This window comes from Barbatula barbatula (assembly GCF_947034865.1).
Source record: "Barbatula barbatula genome assembly, chromosome: 24".
Classification (NCBI taxonomy): domain Eukaryota; kingdom Metazoa; phylum Chordata; class Actinopteri; order Cypriniformes; family Nemacheilidae; genus Barbatula; species Barbatula barbatula.
Genome location: NC_136787.1, coordinates 9,902,874 through 9,930,289, shown reverse-complemented (window position 1 = coordinate 9,930,289; position 27,416 = coordinate 9,902,874). Strand labels below are relative to the sequence as shown.

The following is a 27,416-nucleotide window of genomic DNA, read 5'->3' as shown; positions in this document are numbered from 1 at the left end:
AACTATTTTTATAGTTTATGGTTTTATTTTATCAACGTCAAAAATCCAGGTATCATATCCGCAAGCCACAGGGGCTCAAGTGCAGGAAAAAATTTAAACTAAACACACAAAATGTCCACACACTGAAACCTGCTCCAAGAATGTATTTGTATAAAAGCTTTTTTCGAAACTTTTATACAAATATAGTGTATTAGTTTCCAGTGTGTGGACACTTTGTTTATTCAGTTTTTATTTATCAACGGCAACAAGAGTCAATGTCAACTATTTAAAATAATGTCTTACCGTTCCCGTTGAAGGAAGAGTTTGAGTTCGGGTAAAAGTGTCTTCTCCGTTAATGCTGATCAATTCTGCCTCTGCAGCCGGAAACGGTGAGGGGAAAACTACGACGTCGCTCTTCATCGTGTCTGAACTAAAACACACGTCATACTGTTGCGTCGATTTGGAGTAGGACCAGCTGCCATCTGGATGTGTGTTGATAACTGGAGCTCCATACCTGCTGAAACTGCTGTCTGTCCTGTAGCATTTAGCTGCCATCAAACCAATGAGGCTCAGTAAAAAGATGACTGACACTGAGGCAATAGCGATGAGCAGATACAGATTCAGGTCTGAAAAACTCTCCTCTTTAACTGGAACTTGTCTGAACGATGTCTTTATGTCATCCATACTCTCCATGACCACAACATCTATAGACATAGTTGCTGATAGTGATGGCTCTCCATTATCAGACACTGTTATAATAAGTGGGTGAGTTTTTAAGTCATTATCACTCATTCGTCTCCTGGTCCTTATTTCTCCAGTGGTGGTCCCGATTCGAAATAGATTTGTTCCTTTAGGTTCAGATATGTCATACGACAGAAGTGCGTTATATCCAGAGTCGGCATCAACAGCTCTGATCTTAGCTATAAAATAACCCGCTTCAGCAGAATAGGGAATGTTCTCAGTATTGTCTGATCCGGGTTCTGAATACGGCGGCAGTATAACAGGACTGTTGTCGTTTTCGTCCGTTATAAAAACATTTACTGTCAAGTTGCTGCTTAGTGGTGGTTTTCCAGAATCAACTGCATGAACCTCAAATTGAAATGATTTGAGTTCTTCGAAGTTAAAGGATTGTTTACTGTACAACTCTCCACCCTCGGTGTTTACATCTATCACTGATATAAATGGAATGACAGTTTTGTCTCTGCTAATTAAACTGTACGTAAAATGAGCATTTTCGTTGATATCTGAATCCTCAGCAGTCACCCTTGCTATAATAGCGCCTGCTGGGCTGTTTTCTTTTAAATACACGTTCATCACAGGTTCTGGAAAGCGTGGCGCGTTGTCATTCACATCAGATATGTGAACTGTTATAACACTTGTGCTAGAAAGTGATGGTGTCCCTTCATCTGTAGCTCTTATTGTGATATTATAATTCGCTATTTCCTCTCTGTCCAGTTGCCCGTTGACAACTAAAGAGTAATAGTTTTTATAAGATGACTCGATCTTAAAAGGTACCTGACCTAAAATATCGCAGTGCACTATTCCGTTTTTACCTCCGTCTTTATCAGAGATTGTGATTAAAGCTACAGCTGTTCCGACCTTTGAATCTTCTTTAATAGTGCTTGCCAACAAAGTCACCATGAGCTCGGGCAGATTGTCATTCACATCAGTTACTTCAACTAACACCTTACACTGCGAACTTTTTGATGGTTGACCTCTATCTTTGGCTTCCACCCTTAATTCAATAGCAGCATTTTCTTCATAATCAATATTACCTCTGATTTTTATTAGTCCGCTTTCGGAATTTATTGAAAACAGATCTGACACTTTGGCATTCCTTAGCTTAACAATGGAATATGTAATATCGCCATTTATTCCCTCGTCTAAATCAGTGGCGGTGAGGGAGATGATTTGTGTTCCTAAAGCTATGTTTTCATGTACCTTCACTTTATAAAGAGATTTGCTGAACACGGGAGAATTATCGTTTACATCCAACACATTGACTATTACCTCTAATGTTCCAGACATCGGCGGTTTCCCTCCATCAACAGCAGTCAGTAATACACAAATGACAGACTGCTTCTCTCGGTCTAAAGGCTTTATCAGTAGCATTTCAACAGTAACACTTTGCTCTACGTTCTGCACATCTAGAGAAAAGTGTTCGTTGGGACTAAGTTTATAGCTTTTAACTGCATAATTGCCCGAATCCGGATCTTCGGCTAAAGGAAGAGAAAATTTCTCTCCAAGAGAGGAGACTTCTGTTATGTTTAGTACATGACTGTTCATCGGAAATGATGGAGCGTTATCATTGATGTCAATTATATTGATTTCTATTCTATACAGATTTAACGGATTATGAGCCATTGCTTCTACAAGCATTGTGCATTTCTGGTCATTAGAGCACAGATATTCTCGATCGATACGGTTATTCACAAACAGAGCACCAGTCTTTAAATTTACCCCAAAATACCTTTTGTTGGTTCCGTACACAATCTGAAAAAGACGAGGTTCCAGTTCATGCACATTGATGCCAAGATCTTTTGCGATATTTCCGACAACGGTTCCTGTATTGACTTCCTCTGAGACAGAATAGACAACCTGACCGGAAGATAAGGTCCATGAACAATAAAACAGCAAAATCGTAGTCCATGTGGATCCAACATATTGATTCATCATTGTTCACAGTCAAGACTTAAAACACGTATACAATGAAACAATCTTCCGAAATAAATGAACAAGTGAATCAAATGTTCGATGTGTCGTATGCCAAAAAAACGCTGTTCTGCATGGTTGGGGTATAATGATTCGGAAGGAGGAGTTTTTAAAATAAGATGCCTATAACGATCCTGCTAAGAAAATCACGGTTAACAGCGCCTCCACGTGGCTACTAAGTACCAGTGTTTTACCAACGCTAGAATTAATCCAATAAAGGTCATAAAACGCCTTTGTGCATATCAGCAACAAAGAACCGTAGTTTAGCAATAAAGTAAAAACAATATCGTAAATATTTCCTAAATAGCAGGAAAAAAATGCTTGCAATCACTCATAAGTGTCAGCAATGAATAGTAATCACAATCTATTAAACACATTTTCAGCAAATCTGGAAAGACCACAACGTCTATTCAGTCAGATCAGCATGTAATTGATTAAATCATTCAATAATGATTTGCCTGATGTTTGCCTACAGGACAATCACTGGATCTGCACCAGCATACCTTCACACCGTGCCACACTCCTATACCCCATCAAGAACCCTGCGTTCAGCAAAAGGGCCACGTCTTGTATTGCCTTCTCATAAGGGCATTCAATTGCTTTCCCGCTCATTCTCCTTCACAGCTCAATGGTGGAACATTCTTTCTAACTCGGTCCGGTCAACCACATCTCTCACAACCTTCAAAACACTACTTAAAACATACCTCTTCTGTGAATACTTGGTACAGGAGGTGGTCTGGCTTTTGTTGAAACTAGTAACTTTGTATTAGCACCTATTGTAATAATAATAATAATACATTTTATTTGTATTGCACTTTACACATGACGGACACATCTCAAAGTGCAACAAGTGCACAGATAAAAAATACTAAAACATAAAAACAGTCAAAAACAGCATAAAAATAAATTACAATACAAAATAAGTAGGTCAATAATTTATGATCGCCCTCAGGTGGTTGGGGTTCCACCATCGAGGTGAATAAAATGACCAAAAACTAGTGCAACTTTAAACAATGACCACTGTCCAATGGGTGGTTCTGAAATTCAATGTTATACGCTGAAAAGTAGCAACAAATGCAAGAAAAAAAAGATTAAGTCTATACTTTTAAATTTTAATAACAGCCAACGCAAATGAACAATGGCTTACCTTGTCTGAGGTTGGAAGAGTTTGGGTGCGTGTGAAAGTATCTCCACTATTAATGCTGATCAGTTCTGCATCTGCTGGTGGAAATGGCGAGGGAAAAACTACTACGTCACTCTTCATCGTGTCTGAACTAAAACACACGTCATACTGTTGCGTGGATTTGGAGTAGGACCAGCTGCCATCTGGATGAGTGTTGATCACTGGAGCTCCGTACCTGCTGAAACTAGTGTCTGTCCTGTAGCATTTAGCGGCTATCAAACCAATGAGGCTCAGTAAAAAGATGACTGACACTGACACAATAGCGATGAGCAGATACAGATTCAGATCTGAAAAACTCTCCTCCTTAACTGGAACTTGTCTGAACGATGTCTTTATGTCATCCATACTCTCCATGACCACAACATCCAGAGACATGGTGGCTGATAGTGATGGCTCCCCATTATCAGAGACTGAAATGATGAGGGGGTGCATTTTTAAATCATTGTCACTCATTCTTCTCCTGGTCCTTATTTCTCCAGTGCTGGTCCCGATTCGGAATAAATTTGTTCCTTTGGGTTCAGATAAGTGATATGACAGAAGTGCGTTGTATCCGGTATCAGCATCAACAGCTCTGATCTTGGCTATAAAGTAACCCGCTTCAGCAGAATAGGGAATATTCTCAGTATTAACTGATCCAGGTTCAGAATAAGGAGGTAAAATAACAGGACTGTTGTCATTCTCATCAAGAACAAAAATGTTTACAGTTGCACTGCTGCTAAGGGGAGAAACACCAGAGTCCATCCCTTGAACATGAAACTGCAGGGTGTTTACCTGCTCATAGTTAAAAGACTGCATGCTGTATATCTCCCCAGTCACAGAGTTTATGCTTATGGCTGTCGATAAGGGCATACTGGAACCGTCAAGTAGCGAATAAGTCACTTCAGCGTTTTTACCAAAGTCATTATCTTGCGCAAAAACAGTCGCTACCTTAGCGCCTGGTGGGCTGTTCTCCTTCACATAAACATTAATAATGGAATTTTGGAATAAAGGAGCGTTGTCGTTCACATCAGAAATATGAATCACTATGACGGCGGTGTTTGATAGAGGCGGGGTGCCTTCATCTGTAGCTGTAAGTGAAATATTGTACTGTTGCGTTTCTTCCCTGTCAAGTGATTTGCTCAAAACAAGCGAGTAGTATTTCCCCTGTGTGGACTCCAATACAAAAGGGGAGTTCTTAGGGATGGAACAATGTACTTTTCCATTCTTACCTGCATCCTTGTCTTGAACTGTGATAAAGGCTATTACAGTACCTTGTCTTGCATCCTCACTTACAATGTCCAACAGCGATGAAAGTGTAATATCTGGTGCATTGTCGTTTATGTCCAATATTTCCACAAGGACCTTGCAATGAGATGCAAGCGGACTTTGGCCCCTATCCCAGGCCTCCACGCGGATCTCAAACACAGTAACTTCCTCATAATCCAATATGCCAGTGACTGATATTTCGCCAGTGCTATTGTTAATAGCAAACTTATCTGCGATTCCTTTTTGGCCTTGTTTAAAACTATACACTATTTCACCGTTAAGACCCTCGTCGGGGTCTGTTGCATTCAGTTTAAGCACAGTAGTGCCAATTGGCACGTTTTCTAAGACCTTAGTTTTGTAAATTGGTTTGGAAAATACGGGTGTGTTATCATTGGCATCTAAAATAGTAACAATAACATTTGATGTGCCGGAACGTGAAAGTTTTCCTCCATCAACAGCAGTCAGAATCAGCTGGATTGTAGACTGTCTCTCTCTGTCCAGAGGTTTTTGCAGAACCAACTCAGGTGAAAGACCATCTGCCTCCATATTCACCTCCACGGTGAAATATGGATTGTTTGACACTTTGTATGTGGTAACCGAGTTGCTTCCAACATCTAAATCTTCTGCGCTCAGCAGGGGGAATTTTGCGCCAGGCAATGACAGCTCAGATATACGAATAAACTGTGATTTTTCTGGGAAAAGAGGCGAGTTGTCGTTGATATCCGACAGCTTTACCTCTATGCTGTAAACATGTAAAGGATTATTAACAATAGCCTCTAAGCTTATTGTGCAAGTGTTGACATTAGGGCACAGCCGTTCCCTATCCATTATCTCCTGTACATATAGAACACCAGTTTTTAAGTTCACAGCAAAATGGTTTTTAGAGGTTCCTGAAACTATCCTAAATCCCCGTGATTCTAGATCATCCACCTTAAGATTTAAGTCCTTGGCTAGATTTCCTACAAATGTTCCTGGACTCACCTCCTCGGACACGGTATATGCAATCTGTCTCGACATCACAGTCCCAGCAAGATAAAATAGCAAAAATGTAGAGATAATCCATACACACGTATTCTTCCTGAATGATGCCATTATTCAAAGCTTACGATTAGTTGGTTCTTTAAGCACAATCAGTTATTTGTACAAGGTTTGGTGAACGTGATAAATGATCGGTTTTTATTCCACTACTCCAACAGACGATATAAAGCAAAATGCAGGGCTCTTCTGTGGGAGTGTGTGTGAAAAGGTGGAGCAAAGCGAAAACACGGCTACTTAATTTGCAAGTAGATAGTGCCACCATGTGGTGATACAAAGTAAATAAGTTAACATTTGCCATATATGAATCAAGCATCTGGATTTTGGTTAGTTTGTCTTGACCACATTAGATGTAAATGTCCTAAAATGCACAGATTGTCAGTAGCTTATGACATCTTAGACATATGTTGCTCAAAAATATAAAGGGAACACCTGATCATCACAGCTCAACACCAAGTCAGTTAACACTCAGGACTATCAATCAACCCGGTATGTAAGCATAAGTGATTGTGAACCATTTTCACTTGTTTTGGTGCAAATAAAAGTGACAACAGGTACACTGGAGAGGCAACAACATGGGTGGTCTGGGGAGGACCATTCTCAGAGGATCTTATAGACCTCCACGTGCAATGAAGTATTGGGATGAAATCCTCAACTATATTGTCAGATCTTATGCTGGTGCAGTGCAAAGCCCTCCTGGTGCATGATAATACCAGACCTTATGTGGCCAGAGTCTCTAGGCTGTTTCTGGATGATGAAGGCATTGATGACATTGACTGGCCCCTCACGTTCCCCAGACCTAAATCCAGTTGAGAACCTCTAGGATGTATCCGAAGCCATTAAATAGCACCATAGACTGTCCAGGAGCTCACTTATGCTCTGATCCAGGTCTGAGAGAAGATCATGTGCCATCTCATCAGGAGTACGCCCAGACATTGCCCATGCACATGACTGACTGACATTGTGAGTTTCTGTGGTAAAACTTTAAAAGTTGAATGAGCCAATATTTCCATTTTTTTACAGGGATTTTACTGTAATTCCTGCCCTGAATGTGTTTACAATTTTGGCTTTCATCGACCATTGTCACATTATTTTGTTCTCGCAAGTTATGCAAAGTATGTAAGTGAAGAGATTTAACGTGGATATTTTGTTCATTGAGATCTAATGTAGTGTGATTTAGGTGTTCCCTTTATTTTTTGATCAGTATATATATATATATATATATTGTGACGAGCGTCCCAAGCTCACATCAGCGTTGCCCTGGAAACAGACAAGAAGCACCTGGCAAAACTCATCAAAGGGTTTAGGTCACAGCTGACAGCGATCAACAGAGGGACTTATAAACAGCCAGCGCACAGAGAGAAGGTGAGACACCTCTCCATGAGACCTGAACGAATGCGCTCTTTGTTGCACTACAGAGTACAGCCTGTGACCGGCCAATCCCGCCATGAGGACCTCACAGACAAACACTCACAGAGGACACGGAGAACAGCATGGAAGAGGGATCCCACATGCACTTTCACACCACCACATATCTGTAAAATAAAAACCACCCTCTGGGGCTTTTCATTTTGAGCTAACCTTGTCGTGTATTCTTCCACCTTGCTACAATATATATAAATGCATTGTACTGTTTTTTCATAAAAAATGCTGACAAACCTGTGTGGGAACATGCAGAACACATAGGCCTACTGAGGACCGCAAAAAATGAATTAAACAGACGCACTGCATTCAATGGACTGGCCATAAGGGTGTACCCTTCCTCTGGCCTTAGATGCTGTGGTAGACTTTAGCCCTGCCAGCTACCCTAAGAGGACAAGTATATTTGGAAACTGGATGGATATAATCCATAAAAACAAAAATGCGTAGCTTTGTATACTGTGCTGCACTATGCATTGTTGTTCTTTTGTTGCAGAATTGCCTAAATGAAAAGTCACACAGGTTTTGAACAACATGACGGTTAGTATGTTTATTTGGGTATTAACTCCCCTAAAATTCTTTTAACATAAACATTTATGTCAAATAAAGTTGACACTGCTGCAATCCTGCAAACAATTCACTGTGATGCGATAAGATTGAACTATGTACTTCGCAAAATGAGAGAAAATAACATTTTGAGTAATTTGTTGGCATGTTCAAATTTACATTACTTAGTAGTAAATCCACGTGTTTTATCTTCTTTTGTAATCTTTGTGCTTTCCTTATCCAGAAGCTTGATAAACAGCCCCCACTAGTGCCACTGGATGTATTACATAACAATACATATTTGAAGACTTAATTGCCGTGTGTGTACTCTGGTGTGTATTATTATTATTTAGTGGTTGTGTCTACCACTATAAAAACATAGTAGTGCACACAACATTTAAAAAAATGTTTGAGTAAGTGTTTGCCTTTGCCAGAGATGCATGATATTTTGCAACGTGTGAATGTTTTGTGGCTGTGCGTGCAGAGAAATCGAGAGGTTGGGTGTCAGACATTTAAGAAAAAAAACTGTTAAAGCGGTATGACACATGTTCTTAATAAATGGATCTTATACTGTGCTTAATATTTGTATGATCTTGCACTTCACACATTGATATGGTTTCATGGTTTAGTTTTGTGACAAACCATGAAGATGTTTGACAACTGCATAATTTCTGTAATGTTAAATGTGTGAGATGAGGAGAATGTCGAAGGGCAGACTTCCCTTCAGCCCATGCAGTATTCATCCTTAGAAAACTTTACTAGGAGTGTTGTGTTGTTGTGTTGTGTTGTGTTGCTAATGAACATAAACTAAATGTAATAATAATTTATTGATAATGTTTTTTATAATTTTATAATCCGATTACAGAACACACAGAACATAGAAACCACAGGCAACATGCGTCTTTTTTGGTCATCAGTTAAAAAATAAACATCTGATTTAGAAGAGGGAGAATCCCTTATTACATTGACCATGTGGATTCACATTGAGATTAACATGTTTCTCTATTGTAAAAGTTGGTGTACTGCACTACTAAATTTACTGAATGGTTATTTTGTATACAGTGAACACATTAGTCAGTATGATTAGAGTCCTTTCCGTTTTTGTCTAAAAGACGCAGGATCAGACTGTGGGTGGTCGGTAGGCGTGTCTTCTTAGGCTAAAGTACATAAACAACCACAAGAGACGAAGATTAAGCATTTGCAGTATTATCTCTAAGGATTAGACATGTTTGAGGGTGCTTTGCACAACATGGATATTTCTGAACCACATGAGCAACACGGAGAAGATGATTATGAGATGCCTATCTATGCAAATGAAACTATGAACTTCAATGATGTCCATACAGGAAAAGAACATTCAGACACCAAGAGAAACCAAACAGGTAATGAGATTCATTTAATTATTTTTATACATAATCACAGATACATTTTCAGATGAGCAAGTAAAACCTAAGAAATTTCTTTCCTCCCAGTTCTAGGAGTTGAATGTATGAGGATCAGAAGTTACCAAGCAGTTATAGTGTGTTTGGGTCTACTGTGTGTCGTTCTGGTGGTTCTGTGTGTCAATACCAATCACCAATGTCAATTCAGAAACAATGAATTAACAGATGACAATAATAACCTCATCAAAGAGAGAGACCATTTTCGAGCCAATAATACCAAACTCACTGAAGAAGGAGACCAGTTACAAACCAATTATAACAGACTCAGAGAACAGAGAGATAAGATACAGACCAATTATACCAGACTCACAGAAGAGAGAGACCAGTTACAGACCAATTATACCAGACTCACAGAAGAGAGAGACCAGTTACAGACCAATTATACCAGACTCACAGAAGAGAGAGACCAGTTACAGACCAATTATACCAGACTCACAGAAGAGAGAGACCAGTTACAGACCAATTATACCAGACTCATACCAGACTATACCCAGACCAGTTATGCATCTAAATTCCCAGATTTGAAAAATGCTTACAAACCAACAGTTCCGAAGTATTAAACGCCTCACTTCCACTCTACTCTAATGGAACTGATCTGAATTTCTTAAAAACAATCTGACTGTGAGTGTGCATTTTCTAAAGATGATGAAATTCTTGTGAGTAGACATACATTTTGTGTTGTATTTAACTTCTTATTTCCCTATCCTTATTATTCTTTATAATAATTATTTATGATTTGTTCTATGTTTCTTGGTTATAGATTATATTCATTTCCATAGTTATTATATTCTATATTACTTTTTCTTAATGCTATATTCTACACTCTGTTGGATGCTGCATTTGTTTTGTCTTCACGAGTAGATATGAATTTGCAGTGGTCTCATTCTCAAGGTTTATAATAACTTCAGGAGACAAGCAGTATTTTTCCACTGTCTATGTTGTGTAATAACACATGCTCAATGCGTTTCTAGTCAGACGAAGTCGGACAAAGTTAGAAGCAGAATTCTAGTCAGAGTAAGAATGGGCATCTCAACGCAACTAGTTTTCTCTCTACAATAAACTTTGTTCATTTACATCACTTCTTCTCCTGCCTGCTGTTCTTCCCATCTGACATTCAAGTCTGCAGGACATTTACATTTATTCGTTTTGGCATATGAACAAGATGGAACAACACATTTGGATCAATAACAAGATATTAGAATCCATCAGATCTATCACAACCAACCTCACGTTACCAGCCAGAAGTCCTAATAACAGTAGCAATGAATGGACAGGTGTGAATACCAACCTCACAAATAAGAGAGAAAGAAGACCAGCTACAAACCAAATATACTAAACTCACCAAAAAGAGAGACAAGTTGCGAACCAATAATACCAGACTCACTGATGAAAGAGACCAGTTACAAACTAGTAATACCAGAGGAAAGAGACAAGCTACGAAACAATAAGATCAATAAAATAATAGGTACAATGGTTACAAACCAATAGTTCCATACTCATTGAAGAGAAAAAATAGCATCCTCACGATACCAGTCAGAAATCCCTGTTTTACAGAGAGCATTTATTTTACAAAATGTGGCCTGATACAGTACATGATATACACTCCAGATCATACAGTGATGGTTCCTCTGAGCTCTATGTAAATTGTATTCCCATCTGAGTCTATTTCTAATCCCACATATATTGAAATGTTACTAAAACTTTATTACTTTTCCTTGCATGTATTCTTTTTTTACTAGAAAACTTTCGATGGATGCATTTTATTGATCAGAAGTTGACAAATCTGTAGACTTTGTCACCAATCTACCTGTCATGCCTTGGTTTTGCCACTAGCGGCCCCCACTAGCGGTGTTCTGTTTTTGGTTCCTTTGTAATTAGAGTAGATGTTGTCACCTGTGTTTTATGTTGTAGTAAGTCCTCAGTCTTCCTTGGTTCTTTGGACTAAGTTTGTATGTGTAGCACTCATCACATGTGTTTAACCTGCGCAGACTATTGCCTCTCTCCTGAGACAGGATCACCTTTTTGGAGCTTGTGGATTTTCTACCTTTTGAATTTTCTGCCTTTTGACTGTGGATTTACTTCCCTTGCCTTTGTAGAACTACTATTATTTGCCTTTAGCATTTTGCCCTTTAATGAACTGATCTACTGAACCTGCTGTCCTTGCCTTTTGCCGTGCGTGGCTCGATTGGTGTAGTGACTGTCTCTCACACCTGAGACCCGAGTTTGAGCCCGGGTCCTAACAGATGTGTTACTTGTCATGTATTTGCTTTTATCTTAAGTGTTGTTGACTTTTTTTTAAATGGCATGGGTTAATAAGATTCATGTTCACAACATAAATGGTACAGCCATATGTCTGATAAAAGTCAAACTGATAAAACTATAAAGGCACTTGTTGCCCCAGAATTGACCTTCATCTACATAATTTAGTGCTAACAATTCAGAGTTAATGTGCAGTTTAAAATATTGACAAGAATTTGAATTATACTTTCTGCCTAAATGTTATCCAGGACTTTGATTTGATTTTAAAAGTTTTGTATGACAGATGAAGTGAAAAAAGCATGAGAAACTGTTTAATTGTTATTGTCTAATATATCATGTCTACTATGCAAAACTTGTTCTTAATAAACCTCTTACATCTTGTATTTGTGGCTTTTGCATGATCTGTTAATCACACATTGTGACGGGTTTTATGTTGTGGTTTCGTAAAAGTTGTGTGAACATGCTTAAAATATGTTAACTCTGTAATGTCTTTATATGTAGACTATATACAAGCAGACCTGCCTTTACAGTGTTGGAAATAAAGGTGCTACAAAAGGTTCCCCACAGTGATGTTGAAGAAGAAGATTTTTTATGATCTGTAGAACTTTTTCCATTACAAAGAACCTTTTGTATGACAGATCTAAATGTGACGCTGAGGTGATATGCAGGAGGAAGACGACGACTCAGAACAAACTTAGATGTAAGTTATCTGAAGTGATTTATTTGCAGCCTACTTTTCTAATGGTATTGTTTAAACAAATAATAAAAATTACAAAACAAAACGACGTACACGACATACGATAGGTTCGGGCAACGTGGGCTCCCAGAACCCGCCCACACAACACTGAGCAAACAAGTAAGATTATGCAAATGAAATATGAATCATAAATAGAACTCAAAATTTTACGATTTCAGAAAGTAAGCATACTTCTATATAAAGACATGAAACAATCAATAAAGGTCTTTTCAAATCATATATACATCACCCGAAACCATAACCTACTATAACATTAACATGACTTACACAGCATAGATGTAATACATGCAGATGTAATAATACATCCAAGAGAAGTCATTAACAAGTCCCAATTTTAACATGACGCCGTAAGGTAGTAAAATACACTTTAAACAGAGAGCCCCGTTGAGATTGAACTCCAGTGATGACATCATTAGGCAGAAACGTCATCACACAATATATGATGTTTTGGTATACCCAAATTGCAACGGGTCAGAGAACAAAACAACCCCTATCGACAACTCCGTCGACGATTATGGTCCTTCGGCATCCTCAAATGACAGCCAGCTCACCAGCGCCCGACAGGATACCTCAGACAAACCCGCGGCTGCTCCAAGGGGCCGTCAGCCCTACCGCATCTAGATCTATGTTCCTGCCAGATCACTGAGGTCTGCAATGGAACAACGACTAGTGGTACCATCCCAAGAAGGAAATAAGTCACTCTGCCATACCTTCTCTGGATCTGTTCCACATTGGTGGAATGATCAACCTGCTGCTACAAGATCAGCAGCCTCGGTTGCCATCTTTAAAAAAAATGCCTAAAAACACATCTCTTCCGTCAACACGTCGCTGATTGATTTAACCTAATTCTTTTCCCTTGCCTTCTTAAAAAAATACTAACCTCACGATTCTTAGCTTTGTATACTGTGCTAGGCTTTAATGGACTAGTTTTGATGCACTTATGTATTTTGTTGTTATAATTGCTTACAATGTTTCCTCATCTGTAATTCGCTTTGGATAAAACCATCTGCCAAATGATTAAATGTAAATTTCAGAAGATCACAAGCTAAATCCCCATCGGACCCTCTCTTCATAGATGACTCCAGTCGTCCAGTTCCAAAATCATCTCAAAACCGTCTTGCTCCAATCTGGCAGCCACGCAGAACACTTCTCTAGCCATTCCTTTCGCATCAGCGCAGCTACCACAGCCGCCCGAAAAGGTCTCTCCCAGCGTCAGATCCAAGCACTTGGCCGCTGAACTCAAGAGGCTTCTCAAAAGCTACATCCCGTCGGACTGCTCACTCATCAAAAAAGCCCATTGGATACTAATCATCAGATTATCAGGCAGCAACCTACCCTCATCCCGTAAATCTTTCAGACTCAGCAACAACGGCTTTTGTACCAAGCATGGCCAGTTCATTAGCAGTCCTGCACTAGTTGCATCTGTTGGGGGGAGTATAGTGAATATAAATAGTGAATTCTGGTGGCGAAAATGGTGGCCTCGATTATTTGGATCTTGCGACATTAAACAATAAATTAAAAGTTTATTGTCATAGACATGTGATCGGAAAACCTAACTGCATTTGGAGTTTTATTACCTCCCATATTTTCTCCAAGTTTGGTGGCATAACATTTTTCCTTAGCTGTAATTGTGACATTGACAAAATACCCGCAAAGCTCGCTGAGTTCCATCGCTAAGCCTCATATATGTTTTATATGGAATAATAGAGATATTTTGTTTAAGCGTAAATCTCTTTTTCTTAATAATTGGTTTAAGAACGGTTTGATTCCGGTAGATCAGTTATTTAACTCAAATGGTTTTCTTTTCACGTTTGATGATTTTGGGGGGTTTTACAAAATCCCTGTAGCACCAAAGGATTAGGTTTTTGATGCCATATCTCCTCAATTTGCACTTTATTTAGACACCAAATAAAGAATTAACACTTAACTCTGGTCCCTACTTAATGTTATAAATACCTATGTAGGTGGGAACTGTCTGTCTCCTAACTAAAAATTGATTTAAAAAAAGAAATGTATTTAAAAAAAATGCTGTTTCTTTGCCATATTTTCATTCATTTTGGAACCGGTTCACAGATTATATGGAAAAAGGTTTGGCTACTTCCAAATCAATATTTGAAGAACAATAAAGGAAGTGTCATTTAAATGTATACATAGAATCTACCCTACAAAACATGTCCTTATGAAATAAAATAAAGATAGAAACTATGGTTCATTTATACTGGTACTCCCCATTTGTGAAACCTTTTTGGGAAATGTTTATGATTTTATTATTAAGAATGTTGACAGACATTTTCTTTTATTTGGAAATTTTTGTGTTTTGGAGAATCATCAAAGAATTTACCATACTTTTAGTTGTATTTATATGATTAATTTGATCCTTTTGTAAGCAAAGTTTCATATACACAGATGCTGTACAAAGACTCGTTGAATTATACACTAACTGACACAGACGTATTTTCAGATATGTGCAATTTCAGAAGGGTTTTATTTCTTTCTGAGGAAGTGAATCTGTGTGGATAAGAAGCTACAGAGCAACTACTGTATGTTTGGGTCTGTTATAAGTTCTTCTGCTGGTGCTCTGGGTCAATGTCATTTGCAACTGTCAATTTAAAAGCAACCAGTTGACAATTGAGAGAGACCAGTTACTAACCAAGAATGCTAAACTAACAGAAACGATTTATCAGTTGGTAACTGAAAAAACAACCTTGAAAATATGAAATACTGGATTAGTTGACAGTGTTTTCGTCCTCATTGTATCTGAGATGTATAACACTTGCGGTAAAAGAAAGAAAGATTCTCACCACTTTTGAACATCTTTGAATAAAATCTGCTTAAGAAGTGTACAGTTAACTTTTGTTCTTATGAATTTTTCTCACACAATACATGAATGTAAGGAATCCAAGACCATCATACCAATCAGAAGACATTCACTATAATTGATTTGTTGTGGTAAGTTGCAAATGCAGATGTTTATTTAATATACTGTATTTGTGTTGGGACCACATGAATAATTTCATGTGGTCCCAAGATGATTGAGTTCACAGCATACTTTGTTTCTCAGAAATAATTGATTGTTAGAACTGAATGTTATGTGTGTTCTGAAACTAAATGTTTGTTATGTAATGTTGAAATTCAAAGAGTTTCTGCTAATTGTGAGTTTTTGTGGATTACCACCATAATGGTGAAAAATGAATATGTCACTTAGTTTAAGAACAAGCTACATTCTGCATGTGCTTATTATCTATATAATAATCCGGTTTGTGTAGTTTCCTAAAAAGAGAAGTAAAAATAAAGAACTTAAAACATTGTTTCATGTCTGTATCCACAGACCAGCTCAAGTGTGCCTGTGGTTTCTGTGAGATGCTGTGAGATGCGGTCTGCACGCTTTCGTGTGTCACATTCACCAACGTATAGCAAAACTTCTTCAAAAGTTATTTTTTATTCTTCTTTTGATACCTGACTGTTGATTTCATTCATTATATATATATATATATATATATATATATATATATATATATATATATATATACTGTATAATACATTTAAAAAAAAGATCTTGTTTGCACATAAAAATATACATTAACATACATAAATATAAATTTGTAAGGGTAAAAGGTTACTGTAATAGCTAAACAGCCCCTACCAGTGGCAACATACAGTATAAAAACAGACATGCCATCAAAATTTGCCTGGAAATCCTAGCTACAGTCAATACAGCATGTGGACAGAGATTTTGTGTAGCGTGTTCATAATACAAGGGGTCTGACCAGGTCTGTTTTAATTCTTTATACAAACAAATGTCATTTATTTTATATAATTAATGATTTGACCGATTTTTGGTTTAAACATTGGTTTTGTCCCCAGACCTGGTGCACCTGTAAATTGACTTAAAACTGTTGTACTGCAATTTTATTAATGCATGTTTATGTTAGTCCTGTATACACAAATGTAGACATAACAGTTAAAATCATTTGCAACCTAAAGCATATTACATGTGACCCGGTCTGTGAAAACCAGCCTAAAGTCTCAAAATCGAATGTTGAGATAACAGGCATGAAACTTTTAATTCCACCATTAATTTCATTATGATTTAAATCTTTGACATGGCCTTACTTAGTCAATATTGAAGACATCAAGATTACATTTTAAAAGAATGTTCTTATATGTAGGATGATTTTACACAGAAAACAGTAAACCACAAAAAAGTGACTTTTGCTGGGTTTTCACAGACCGGGTCACATGCGTGACATACTGAAAAAGCATCAGCCTCAAATCTGCATGTGTGTGTGTGTGTGTGTAAAAAAAGTGTGCTTCCATAAATGTGAAGAGATGTTCTCATAGTAACTGTTTCTATGGAGACTGTATTGCCTTGGTCAGCAGAAATTTAATTTGTGGTTTTGACATTATGTGACAATATATCCCAGTTTTGCCTCAGAAACTCACTCCCCACCCGACAAACTGAAAGTCATGAAATATACTGCAAAAGCGTTTATTCACGTTGCTGTATTTACAAGCTAATGACAAATCAAATAGTCCAACGGGGACACAAAGGCATCGGTTACTTGTTTGCATACGGACGTTTTGCATATAAGGCAACAAAAAGTAAACACAATGAGAAACCCAAGATATGCCAGTAAGATATAAAGTGTCCATTAGTGGGAAAAGAGTTTAAGACTCATTCTGTAACCTCATCAGGAAGGGACCAAAGTCATTTTAAGATTACGGTCACTCCAGACAATAATTACAGGCACACTTTATTTCTCCACCCTTAAGCAAACAGCTAAAGGCACAATACACTTTACTTGTGTGATATACTATGTGGGGCGGTTTCACGAACAAGGATTATTTTAAGACACCTCTAACATTACAGTCAGTCTGGGACTAGGTTTAAACTTGTCTGGGAAACCGGCCTTATTAGTGTTTAAATTCTGATCAATATTTATACTGTTTTATCACAGGAGTTGAGTTTAAAACATTTTGAAAACACATTTAAAAAAATTTGATGTAAATCCATCTTTCTAATAATTTATATATTTTTTACCATTAATAATAAATCCAAACAACATTTAATTCACATAAGAAGTAGCATTAAAGAAGCTTTTTTTCATGTTAGAGTAAAAAACAATTAAAAACCTCAAAAAATCCATGTAAACAAAGTCAAAACTGATACTGAATTGCAAGTTAACAGTATACTTTTAAACTCTTGTACAAAAAAGAAATAAATGTTTAATTATTATTATTATCTGTGATCATTTCTGTTTGTGCCAAGATGATAATATTGTAGTACTGGCTATACATATCTGAAGAGAAGGTAGATTCATAGTGTGATGAGGGCCCCCAACCCCTTTTCTATTTTATTTACCCCATTTTCATTAAAATGTAATAATTTTTTAGCATCTGTCTAGAGTTTAAAATACAGTTGAATTTTCAAAATCAATCAATTTGGTAGATAGCAAAAAAAGTCATGTACTTGATATATTGTATGTGCACCACACAGCTTTCAAACCATGTACTCTGAGGTATAGGCGATGTCTGACTTCTTAGATTGTGCTCATCAGTCACAGCTTTCTCCTCAGCATGATTCGACCATGTAAAAATAAGATACAATAAATTCCAGAACATTGAAAAAACAGTCTTTTTGTTCGGCCTACTCATTGCAATTCATGTCACAAAAAAAGATCTAAAAGTCCAAAATGAATGAATGAGATTCTTTCCACTGAATATCGGTTTAGTTATCAGGAAGTATTACTTTTTCCTCTGTGCATGACTATATACAGTAGATGTCTTAAAGGTCGAAAGGTCCTTTTTTTGGCCTAGCCATGCAATGTCATGCTCAATGTGGAAATGTATTGTTGACACTGTCTGGATTTGAAGTAAGGGGTAAAACAGATGATCAATCTCCCCTCATGGATAATGTTCAAAAGATCCAGCTGTAAACCAGCAGTCAGATCAGGGTAAATCACTACTCGATTCCTGTCAACAAATAGAAACATAAATGATCAACAATCCAAAGAAAGGAAATTTGCACATAAGTTGTAGCAAAAGTTTTTTTTTTATTATCATTATAAAGTAGATGATCAAGTATAAAATGTCACTAGTGTTAGAAAAAATCCAATAAGAACATTTTATGCATGTAAATGATTTTGCACATCTGGTTTTGGTAATGAATCTGTGAAGGCTTGAGACATGTGGTTGCTAGGTCTAGTTTTACTGCATTTTCAAACCTATCAAAAGTTTGAATAAACTCATTCCCAATTCAGCAGAATACTTCCATCTTAAAACCCGAATTAAGCTTGTGGGTTATGTTTCTTTCATTTGGAGTACTTCAGAAAACTAGAAGCATTCAATCAGTAAAACAACAAACAAACCCCTGTTCATCTCACTGTCAGTGAATCTGTCTCACACTTTAAAATTAAATGTCATTGCTCCGGTTTCACATTCAGGCTTAAGTCGATTTTGAGCTGTCTCCACTGAAAATAACATGCCCTGAAATCTTAAAATAGATCAGTGCCATGGTTTTTTTCAAGATGCACATCAGTAATGGGTTTTTTTCTAAGGCATTTTAATAAAAGTGACTAAAATAGCCAAAATGAATTAAGGCATAGTCCTAGTTTAGGCTAAGCCTTGTCTATGAAACCGGGCCATTATATATTAATCCATATGTACTAAAAACTGTTAACAGTATCATTTTTTTAATTCTGTGGAACATAAAAGAAGATATTTTGAGTAATAGTTCTGTGGTGTTGCACAATTGGGTTTTACGTCAACATTATTAAAAATATCTTCTTTCGTGTTTTTCAGAAAAAAAAGAGGAATTCAAATTTTGAATGACATAATGGAAAGTAAATGATTTTTGGCAAACTGTCCCTTTAATTCTTTCTTCTGTCACTTCTTGTCACACTTACATTCAAATATAGGCACACTGAAGTGTTCTCACGTCTGATTTGTATGATGTGAGATAACTGTATGTATTATTGAAATCAGTAATATGACGTTCCTATCTCTATTCATACAGCTGATTGTGTGTTTATATTTGTGCACAATTCAATACAAATGATGCCAAACTTTTTCGTTTTTCTGTTTTTTGTGATAGACTTGGTGATTCTAGTAGATGTGCAAAGTCAATTGCCCTCAAGCTCACACAGGTATCATAAGTATGATATTTAGCTATGTTTTTAAATGTTTATGGTTAAGTGTAAGGCCAGCAGCATATACATTCTTTGTAAATACACTAGCAACCCAAATTTGTGTTACAGTACCTGTAATGTGGATCTTGACGCACTGGTCTCTGTAAGAGCAGCACTTCCTGGGATACTTGACACAATAAACCCTGAGCCATTAGGGAGGGGCTGTCGTACCACCACATTTCCTTTTCTAGTCTCTGCCAGAAATAGACTGTACCAATAGGCATCACTCGAGATAAGAGTAGAGTCAGCAATGGTCGAGTTCCTCTGGCTAATGATGCTGTTCCTGCCCTGGGTAGCAGCTTTCGAAGGTTTAGGTTCTTGACATTTTAGCACACAGATGACCAGAATAGTGATGAGCAGCAGAAACAATACTGAGCCCAAACCGATCAACAAATACAAGTTTAAATCTGTGAACAGATCGTATTCTATAGGCACCTCTGTGGTTTCTGTAAACTGTGTCACCATCTGTTCCACCGTGGACACCTTGATGGTCACTGTGGCCGAGCGAGGAGGTTCTCCGTTGTCTCTGGCAATGATGACAAGCCGTTGATGTTTGGGGTCCCTGTAGCTGAACATGCGTGTCGTTCGAACCTCACCATTGTACTGATCCAAGCTGAACAGCGTTGTGTCCGTGGTTTGCAGAAACTGATATGTTATACGGGAGTTCTGCATCGAATCAGCGTCCAGTGCGATCACCTTGGTGACAAGAGACCTTTTATCGGCTGATCTTGGAATTATTTCCTCAATGACAGAGCCCTGTGGGCGCCACGGGGAAACTATAAGAGGGGTGTTGTCATTTTGGTCTAGAATGATGATGTGGACAGTGACATTACTGCTAAGTGGAGGGACTCCAGAGTCTCTTGCTTCGATGTGAAACAGAAACTCCTTTTCTCTTTCGTAGTCAAACGTGCGTAGAGCGTAGAGGTTTCCATTCTCAGGGTTGATGGAAAACAGCATGGATATTGACGTGTTGGCAATCTCTTTTTCTATGATGACATAAACAAGATACTGATTTTCATGTAGATCTGGGTCATGAGCTGTGAGGGAAGCTAACAAAGCCCCAGGTTCATTGTTTTCCAATAAATGAATAGTATAGTGGGTTTGGGAAAACATAGGCGCATTATCATTGACATCTTGAATTTCAACGCTGATCATTTCATTATCGTTCAGAGGGGGAGTTCCTCTGTCTGTCACATGGAGTATGATGTCGTATTTAGAGATTTTCTCACGGTCCAGTGACTCTGTGACAGTTAATGCAAAAAAGTCCTCGGATGACTTGCTCAGCGCAAAAGGTAACACCTCAGCATTCTGAATCGAGAGAAGAAGTTTGCCATTATCTCCAGAATCCCTGTCACTGACACTGATGACAGCTATGACTGTTCCTATAGGGTCGTTTTCTTTAATTGAACCTTGAAATGAATTGATGGTAATTTCAGGATAGTTGTCATTTAGATCAGTGATGAATACTAATATTTTACATTGACCAGACAGGGGATTTGCTGCCTTGTCTTTTGCTTCTACATACATCTCAAAGCTTTTAACCTCTTCGAAATCAATCACGTCTTTGACTCTTATTTCACCTCGGCTGGGATCTAGAGAGAACTTTTCCTGCGTTTTCTCAGGCGTATACAAAGTAAAGGAGTAAGTAATTTCTGCGTTAGTACCCTCATCCAAATCTGTGGCGTTCAGCTGCAATATAAGTGTCCCAGCAGGTGCGTTTTCGATCAGATCAACCGAGTAAACTTGCAAATCGAACTGTGGCGCGTTATCATTGGTGTCCAACACATTAATGATAATACTGGCTGTACCTGACCGAGGAGGTATGCCACCATCCACAGCGGTGAGAGTCAACGTATGCACAGCTTGCTTTTCTCTATCTAAATTTGTTTTTAGTACCAGGTCGACGTATTTAGTTCCATCACTCCCAGACTGAATCTCAATGGTAAACTCGTTGCTCTCACTCAGATAATAGGTTTCGATAGAGTTTTCCCCCACATCAGCATCCACTGCATTCGTTAAAGATAACCTCTCCCCGGGCGTCGCTGATTCCGAAATATCAAGCGGTATCCTCTCCCTCCTGAACTGAGGCGCATTGTCGTTTATATCCATAATTTCTAATTCGATATTAAAGATGCGTATTGGACTCTCGATAGTCACATCCATCTTTAGAAAACAAAACGATGATGACTTGGCGGGGCATAAATTCTCCCTGTCGATTTTCTCGGCTATAAACAGCTCTCCGGTGGCTTTATTTATATCTAGGTATTTTTTACTATGAATATGATCCAGCTTTACATTTCGCTCCGCAAGGCTGTGCGCGTCGAGGCCCAGATCGGAGGCGATGTTTGCGACCACGGAGCCCACTGGAATTTCTTCGGGGATGGAGTATCTTGTTATAGCTAAAGCGACGGTCCACATCGCCGGGAGGACGAGGAGAGAGAGGTGCCGTCTCCTCGAAAGCACGCCTGAATGCGTCTCCATTGCAGAGCGCAAAATGCTGCAGCTGCCAAAGCGATAGCTCACGTTCTGACAAAAGATGTAACCAAAAATGTAAAAAATAAAGGTCGAAAGAGCACATTGACTGACATTTCATAAACCATAAAACGAGCTTAGCTTAGCTTTTTTTTAAAGATCCAAAGCATCACAATAGCGCCGTGCCGTGGATTTAATCAATAAACCCCCACAGATATCACAAACATCCTATCAGCTGGCTACATAAGCGCTCCTCTCACTGGCGCTGTCCAACAGCTTGGCTCCTGGTGTGCCTGCATTTCTTCTCTTGTCTGCTTTTAGAAGTAACTTGTAGCAGTGCAGCGACATCATGTGAACAGAAACGTTTATCAAAAATGTATATTTTATAAAAATCTTGTTTATTAAAGGAATATTATTTTTGCATTGACTTTTTAACTTTTTGACACCATTGTGACACCATTGTGACACCATTGTGACAAAGTGAAACTTGTTTACTGAAGGTCCTTACTAAACCCAGCATATACAGTCAAGTGTCATGAGTCTGTAGTTGTCGAAATTAACGAATGGTTTCAATAAAAGATGTAGCCTATGGCATTATTTTTAGGGACCCTGTTAAATACATTTCTAATAATCTTCTTTATTAAATATTTTTTGTCTATGAAGAAACAAAATGGATGGATATAGAAATGGAAAATATTAACTTGGACTATGTGAGCAATTACAATTAAAGCAACAGCCTGTTTAATGCATTCTGAATTTTTGACAATGCTTGACACACGAAAAATGAAAAGAAAAAAAAATTCAGTTGTATTTTTGTAATGACATTTATAGAGGCAAATCATACTGAACAATTTAACTAAAGCGTACACTTCTGACACACACAATGCGTAATTTAAATACATAAAAGTTCAATTCATTTGAAAAAATCATTGGTTTTTACTGCATCCTCTTGGCAGTTATTGTTTGGCATTAACTTTTTCTTCTTTCCAAATGTTGAGAATGAGTTGTAGACTTCGAGGTCACCATTGTTAGCCACCTTGAGGGTACAGTGTGTTGATGGTGTTCCAGGAATATAAACATTACGCTGATAATCCAGCGGTGATTGCAGTGAATCCTTGCATGGAGTCCATGAGCGATTGGGAATACCAACCATCTTGGGTGACGTCTTAAAATCTGTTTTAAAAGACAACAAGAAAACAAACTATAAAGGGACAATGCAGCTATAGTTACACATCTGCAGCTTTTAGAACTGGCACCTCACATCTATTACCGGATAAGTGGCCTCTATTTAAAACACGTGTGAGGTTTGATTTAACATATTACGTACTGTAGTTAGCCATATAAAAAATAATGTCTTACCATGCATGTGATTCCCCCAAGTCCAGTAGTGAGAAACAGATTGATATGCATGGTTATCTGGATCTTGCATCATTCTGCACTGAAGTGTTCTACCTGTGTTTATCGCAGAATGGCTAGATATACAAAAACATGGAAATCAAATGTTGAGAGAGAGAGAGAGAGAGAGAGAGAGAGAGAGAGAGAGAGAGAGAGAGAGAGAGGGAGAGGGAGAGGGAGAGGGAGAGGGAGAGGGAGAGGGAGAGGGAGAGGGAGAGGGAGAGAGAGAGAGAGAGAGAGAGAGAGAGAGAGAGAGAGAGAGAGAGAGAGGGAGAGGGAGAGGGAGAGGGAGAGGGAGAGGGAGAGGGAGAGGGAGAGGGAGAGGGAGAGAGAGAGAGAGAGAGAGAGAGAGAGAGAGAGAGAGAGAGAGAGAGAGAGAGAGAGAGAGAGAGAGAGGGAGAGAGAGAGAAATAACTAGTTATTTAATAACTTTTACTTTATACAGTAATTACCTTTTATATGTATAATTGAGCTGGTTTTTGTTGAGAGTGAGATCTTTGTTTCCCCATTTGCGCTGTAAAAAGCGAAATATTAATATATCAACTTCATTTGCAAATGAGAGGTTTTACTTCAAACATAATTGTTCATGCCCTAAACAAAACAGTGTGGCACTTTACTAATTCAGTATTCACATCAACCTTGCACTTGCACTACCTGAGACCAGAGCAGTTAGAAATTATTGAGTAAGACATATATTCATTATTTTACCATTTAAAAACTTTACATTTAAGATTTATTTACAAGATTGTTATCGTACAAAAAAGTCCAAAATAATTATAATGATACTAATTGTTGAAACGAACAATATTTTTTATTTGCAAGCTCTAATTTTCCATTTCTAAACTTTAATAACCCAGCTTCCTCTGAGCAAAGTGGCTTTATCCAGTGGAAAAATTAAGATGTTATATCTTTGCCAGCATACAGATACTAGATACTTGGGATGTATTTATATAGGCCTATTATTTTGTTTGTTTTAATTCGCTCTTCTCTGTTTTTTTCAATACCCAATCCTATATCATCCGCTTAATTGTTTACCTCATTAGGGGAGATCCTCTCATTCTTTGTAATGAGACTGTTGCTTGCTGGGCTCCAAGTTAGAGTTTTGTTGTCAACTTCCTTGATGTTATTTCGAGAAGCTATTGTTCCAGTTGGGCTACATGGCTTCAGGAACATGAAGTCACTCTTCGATGACTCCGGAGTTAAACACATTTTATAGTAGAAGTTTTGGCCGATTGGATCATTCCCGTTGATTTCCACGCTGTGCGTGGATCCCTTAGTTCCTGGTGATATGTGAATATTCAAATTAGACTTTTTTATGCTATCGTTATCAGAGGTCTTAGAATGAAAACCACAGCATGACCCGAGAGACGAACTGTAATTACGCACGGAATGTCTGTCCCTGTATCCTTTTATGGTGGCCAGGACAATAATAGCCACTAGAAAGGTAAATGAAACTGCGCCCAGAGATACTATTAAATACAGCGTGAGGTTTGACCGGTACTGGGGGCTGAGTGCGAGGTCGCCGAGATCAGGCAAGGATTCTGGCACGTTGTCAACAACTGACAAGATGATTGAAGCCGTGGCCGAGAGGGGCGGCTGACCGTTGTCCTTGATCAAAACGACCAGTTTCTGCCTCGTGGGGTCGTTCTCCATCAGCCGGCGAATTGTCCTGATCTCTCCAGTGTATAGGGCAACACTGAATAAACTGGGATCTGTAGCTTGGAGGACCTCATAAAACAGACGTGAGTTTTGTCCCGCGTCTGCGTCCACGGCGGTGATTTTAGCCACTAAGTATCCACCATCGACATATCTGGGGACAATTACCACACCTTTATCATTCGCAGGCACTGGTGCAGCAACTACTGGCGGGTTGTCATTCTGGTCTAAAACAAACACGTTTACAGTCACGTTCGTGCGCAGAGGAGGAAAGCCAGCATCTTCGGCTTGAACCACGATGTGAAAGTTCCGAAGGTGCTCGTGATCGAAAGAACGCAATGCGTAAATGTTGCCATTGTCTGAATTGATAGACACGTATGTGGAGACGGGCAATCCGTTGATGTCATTTTCCAAAATAGAATATGACAGATACGAATTCTGATCCGCGTCTGCGTCTTGTGCTGTTATGGTGCAAATTGAGGCACCCGGCGCGTTGTTTTCGGTCAGATAGACGGTGTAGGAGGGCTGCTTAAATCGTGGTGCGTTATCGTTGGTATCAGACACCTGCACCAGAATGTTTTTTCTAGTGAAAAGAGGCGGCGATCCCATATCACGGGCCGTGAGAGTGATGTTGTACTCTGAGATAGTCTCTCTGTCTAGAAAATCCCAGGTAACCAACGTGTAGTAGTTTTTAAAGGAAGAGTGTAGCTGAAAGGGAACGTGATGAGGGATTTCACAGTCCACGTTTCCATTCTCCCCAGAATCCTTATCCATAACGCTAATAACTGCGATCACTGTGCCAGGGGGTACATCCTCTTGGACAGGTGTGGACACTGATGTAAGGATCACATCAGGAAGATTGTCGTTGACGTCAACGATATTAACCATAACTTTACAGTGTACCGCTACTGCAGACGGCCCCCTGTCTTTAGCTTGTACATATATCTCATGCATTCGTGCCTTTTCATAATCTATAAGTCCTTTCACCTTTATGTCTCCAGTGCGGGGATCCACAGAGAACAGCTCACGCACTCTCGTTGGCGCGTGTCCACTAAAAGAGTATATGATTTCTCCATTGGGTCCTTCATCGATATCAGTAGCATTTAGTTTTATGACAACCGTTCCTCGTGGTGCGTTTTCAACCAGTTTTACTTTGTAGAAGTTCTGATCGAACACTGGCGCGTTGTCATTTGCATCCAGAACAGTTATGTTTATTTGCGCAGTCCCCGACCTCTCCGGCGCGCCCCCGTCCACAGCTGTTAGAACCATATGGTGGGTCTTTTGCTGCTCCCGGTCTAAAGGGGACTGGAGAATCAGCTCGGCGAATTTGCTGCCGTCGCTGCGCGTCTGCACATCTACGATAAAGTGTTCGTTTACGCTCAGCAAATACGAGCGGAGAGAGTTGTCACTGACGTCCCAGTCCTGCGCGCTTTCCAGTGGGAAGCGTGATCCGGGAACGGCGGATTCTGATATATCCAAATTAAATTCACTCCACTGAAAAACAGGGCTGTTGTCATTGACATCCAATATTTCAACTTCTACCCTGTATAATTCTAATGGATTTTCAATAACAATCTGGAGATGAAATGAGCAATATGGATTTTGCTCGCACAATTCTTCTCGATCGATTCTTTCGTTCACAAACAAGACGCCGTTTTCTAAATTTACCTCCAAGTATTGCTTATTCGCACCAGAGACTATTCTAAATCTGCGGATAGAGATTTTGTTGGTGTCCAGTCCAAGATCCTCCGCTATATTTCCAACAAAGGACCCGTGTTCCAGTTCTTCGGGAATCATGTAACGAATCTGTGCCAAAACAACATCCACCACACATGCCATTAGTGCCAGGCGGGACACCTGCCATGTCCATATCCACAGCCCCATTGGAATAAAGTCCTTTTTAATGTGCGCCTTCAAATTTAGCCCCCATAATCACGAAGCTTTAGATTAGGTAAGAAAGTATAGGCTAGTAACAAAAGTTGCAAAAGTTCCCCTAAATGCCCAGAAACATTGCAAGAAAGATAATAGCCACTGCGTGCTATAGACAGTGTAGTGTCAAGTCCCCGAACCTCTTACTTTAACATCAGAGCGCGCGCCCTTGGCCAATGGAACGTGCGCACAGTGAATGC

General features: G+C 38.8%; 1 protein-coding gene across 1 annotated transcript; it reads right to left on the bottom strand.

The window, feature by feature from the left end:
- Positions 1-261: 261 nt before the first annotated feature.
- Positions 262-27,416, bottom strand: LOC306889151 (uncharacterized protein; the record flags this gene model as incomplete). Its single annotated transcript, XM_079447878.1, has 8 exons — positions 24,667-27,416; positions 24,084-24,145; positions 23,596-23,708; positions 23,177-23,409; positions 19,832-22,290; positions 3,839-4,883; positions 2,450-2,577; positions 262-2,314 (listed from the first exon to the last, which is right to left on the bottom strand). The coding sequence occupies exons 1-8, from the start codon at positions 27,169-27,171 to the stop codon at positions 262-264; spliced, it is 8,598 nt and encodes a 2,865-aa protein (XP_079304004.1). The 5' UTR covers positions 27,172-27,416.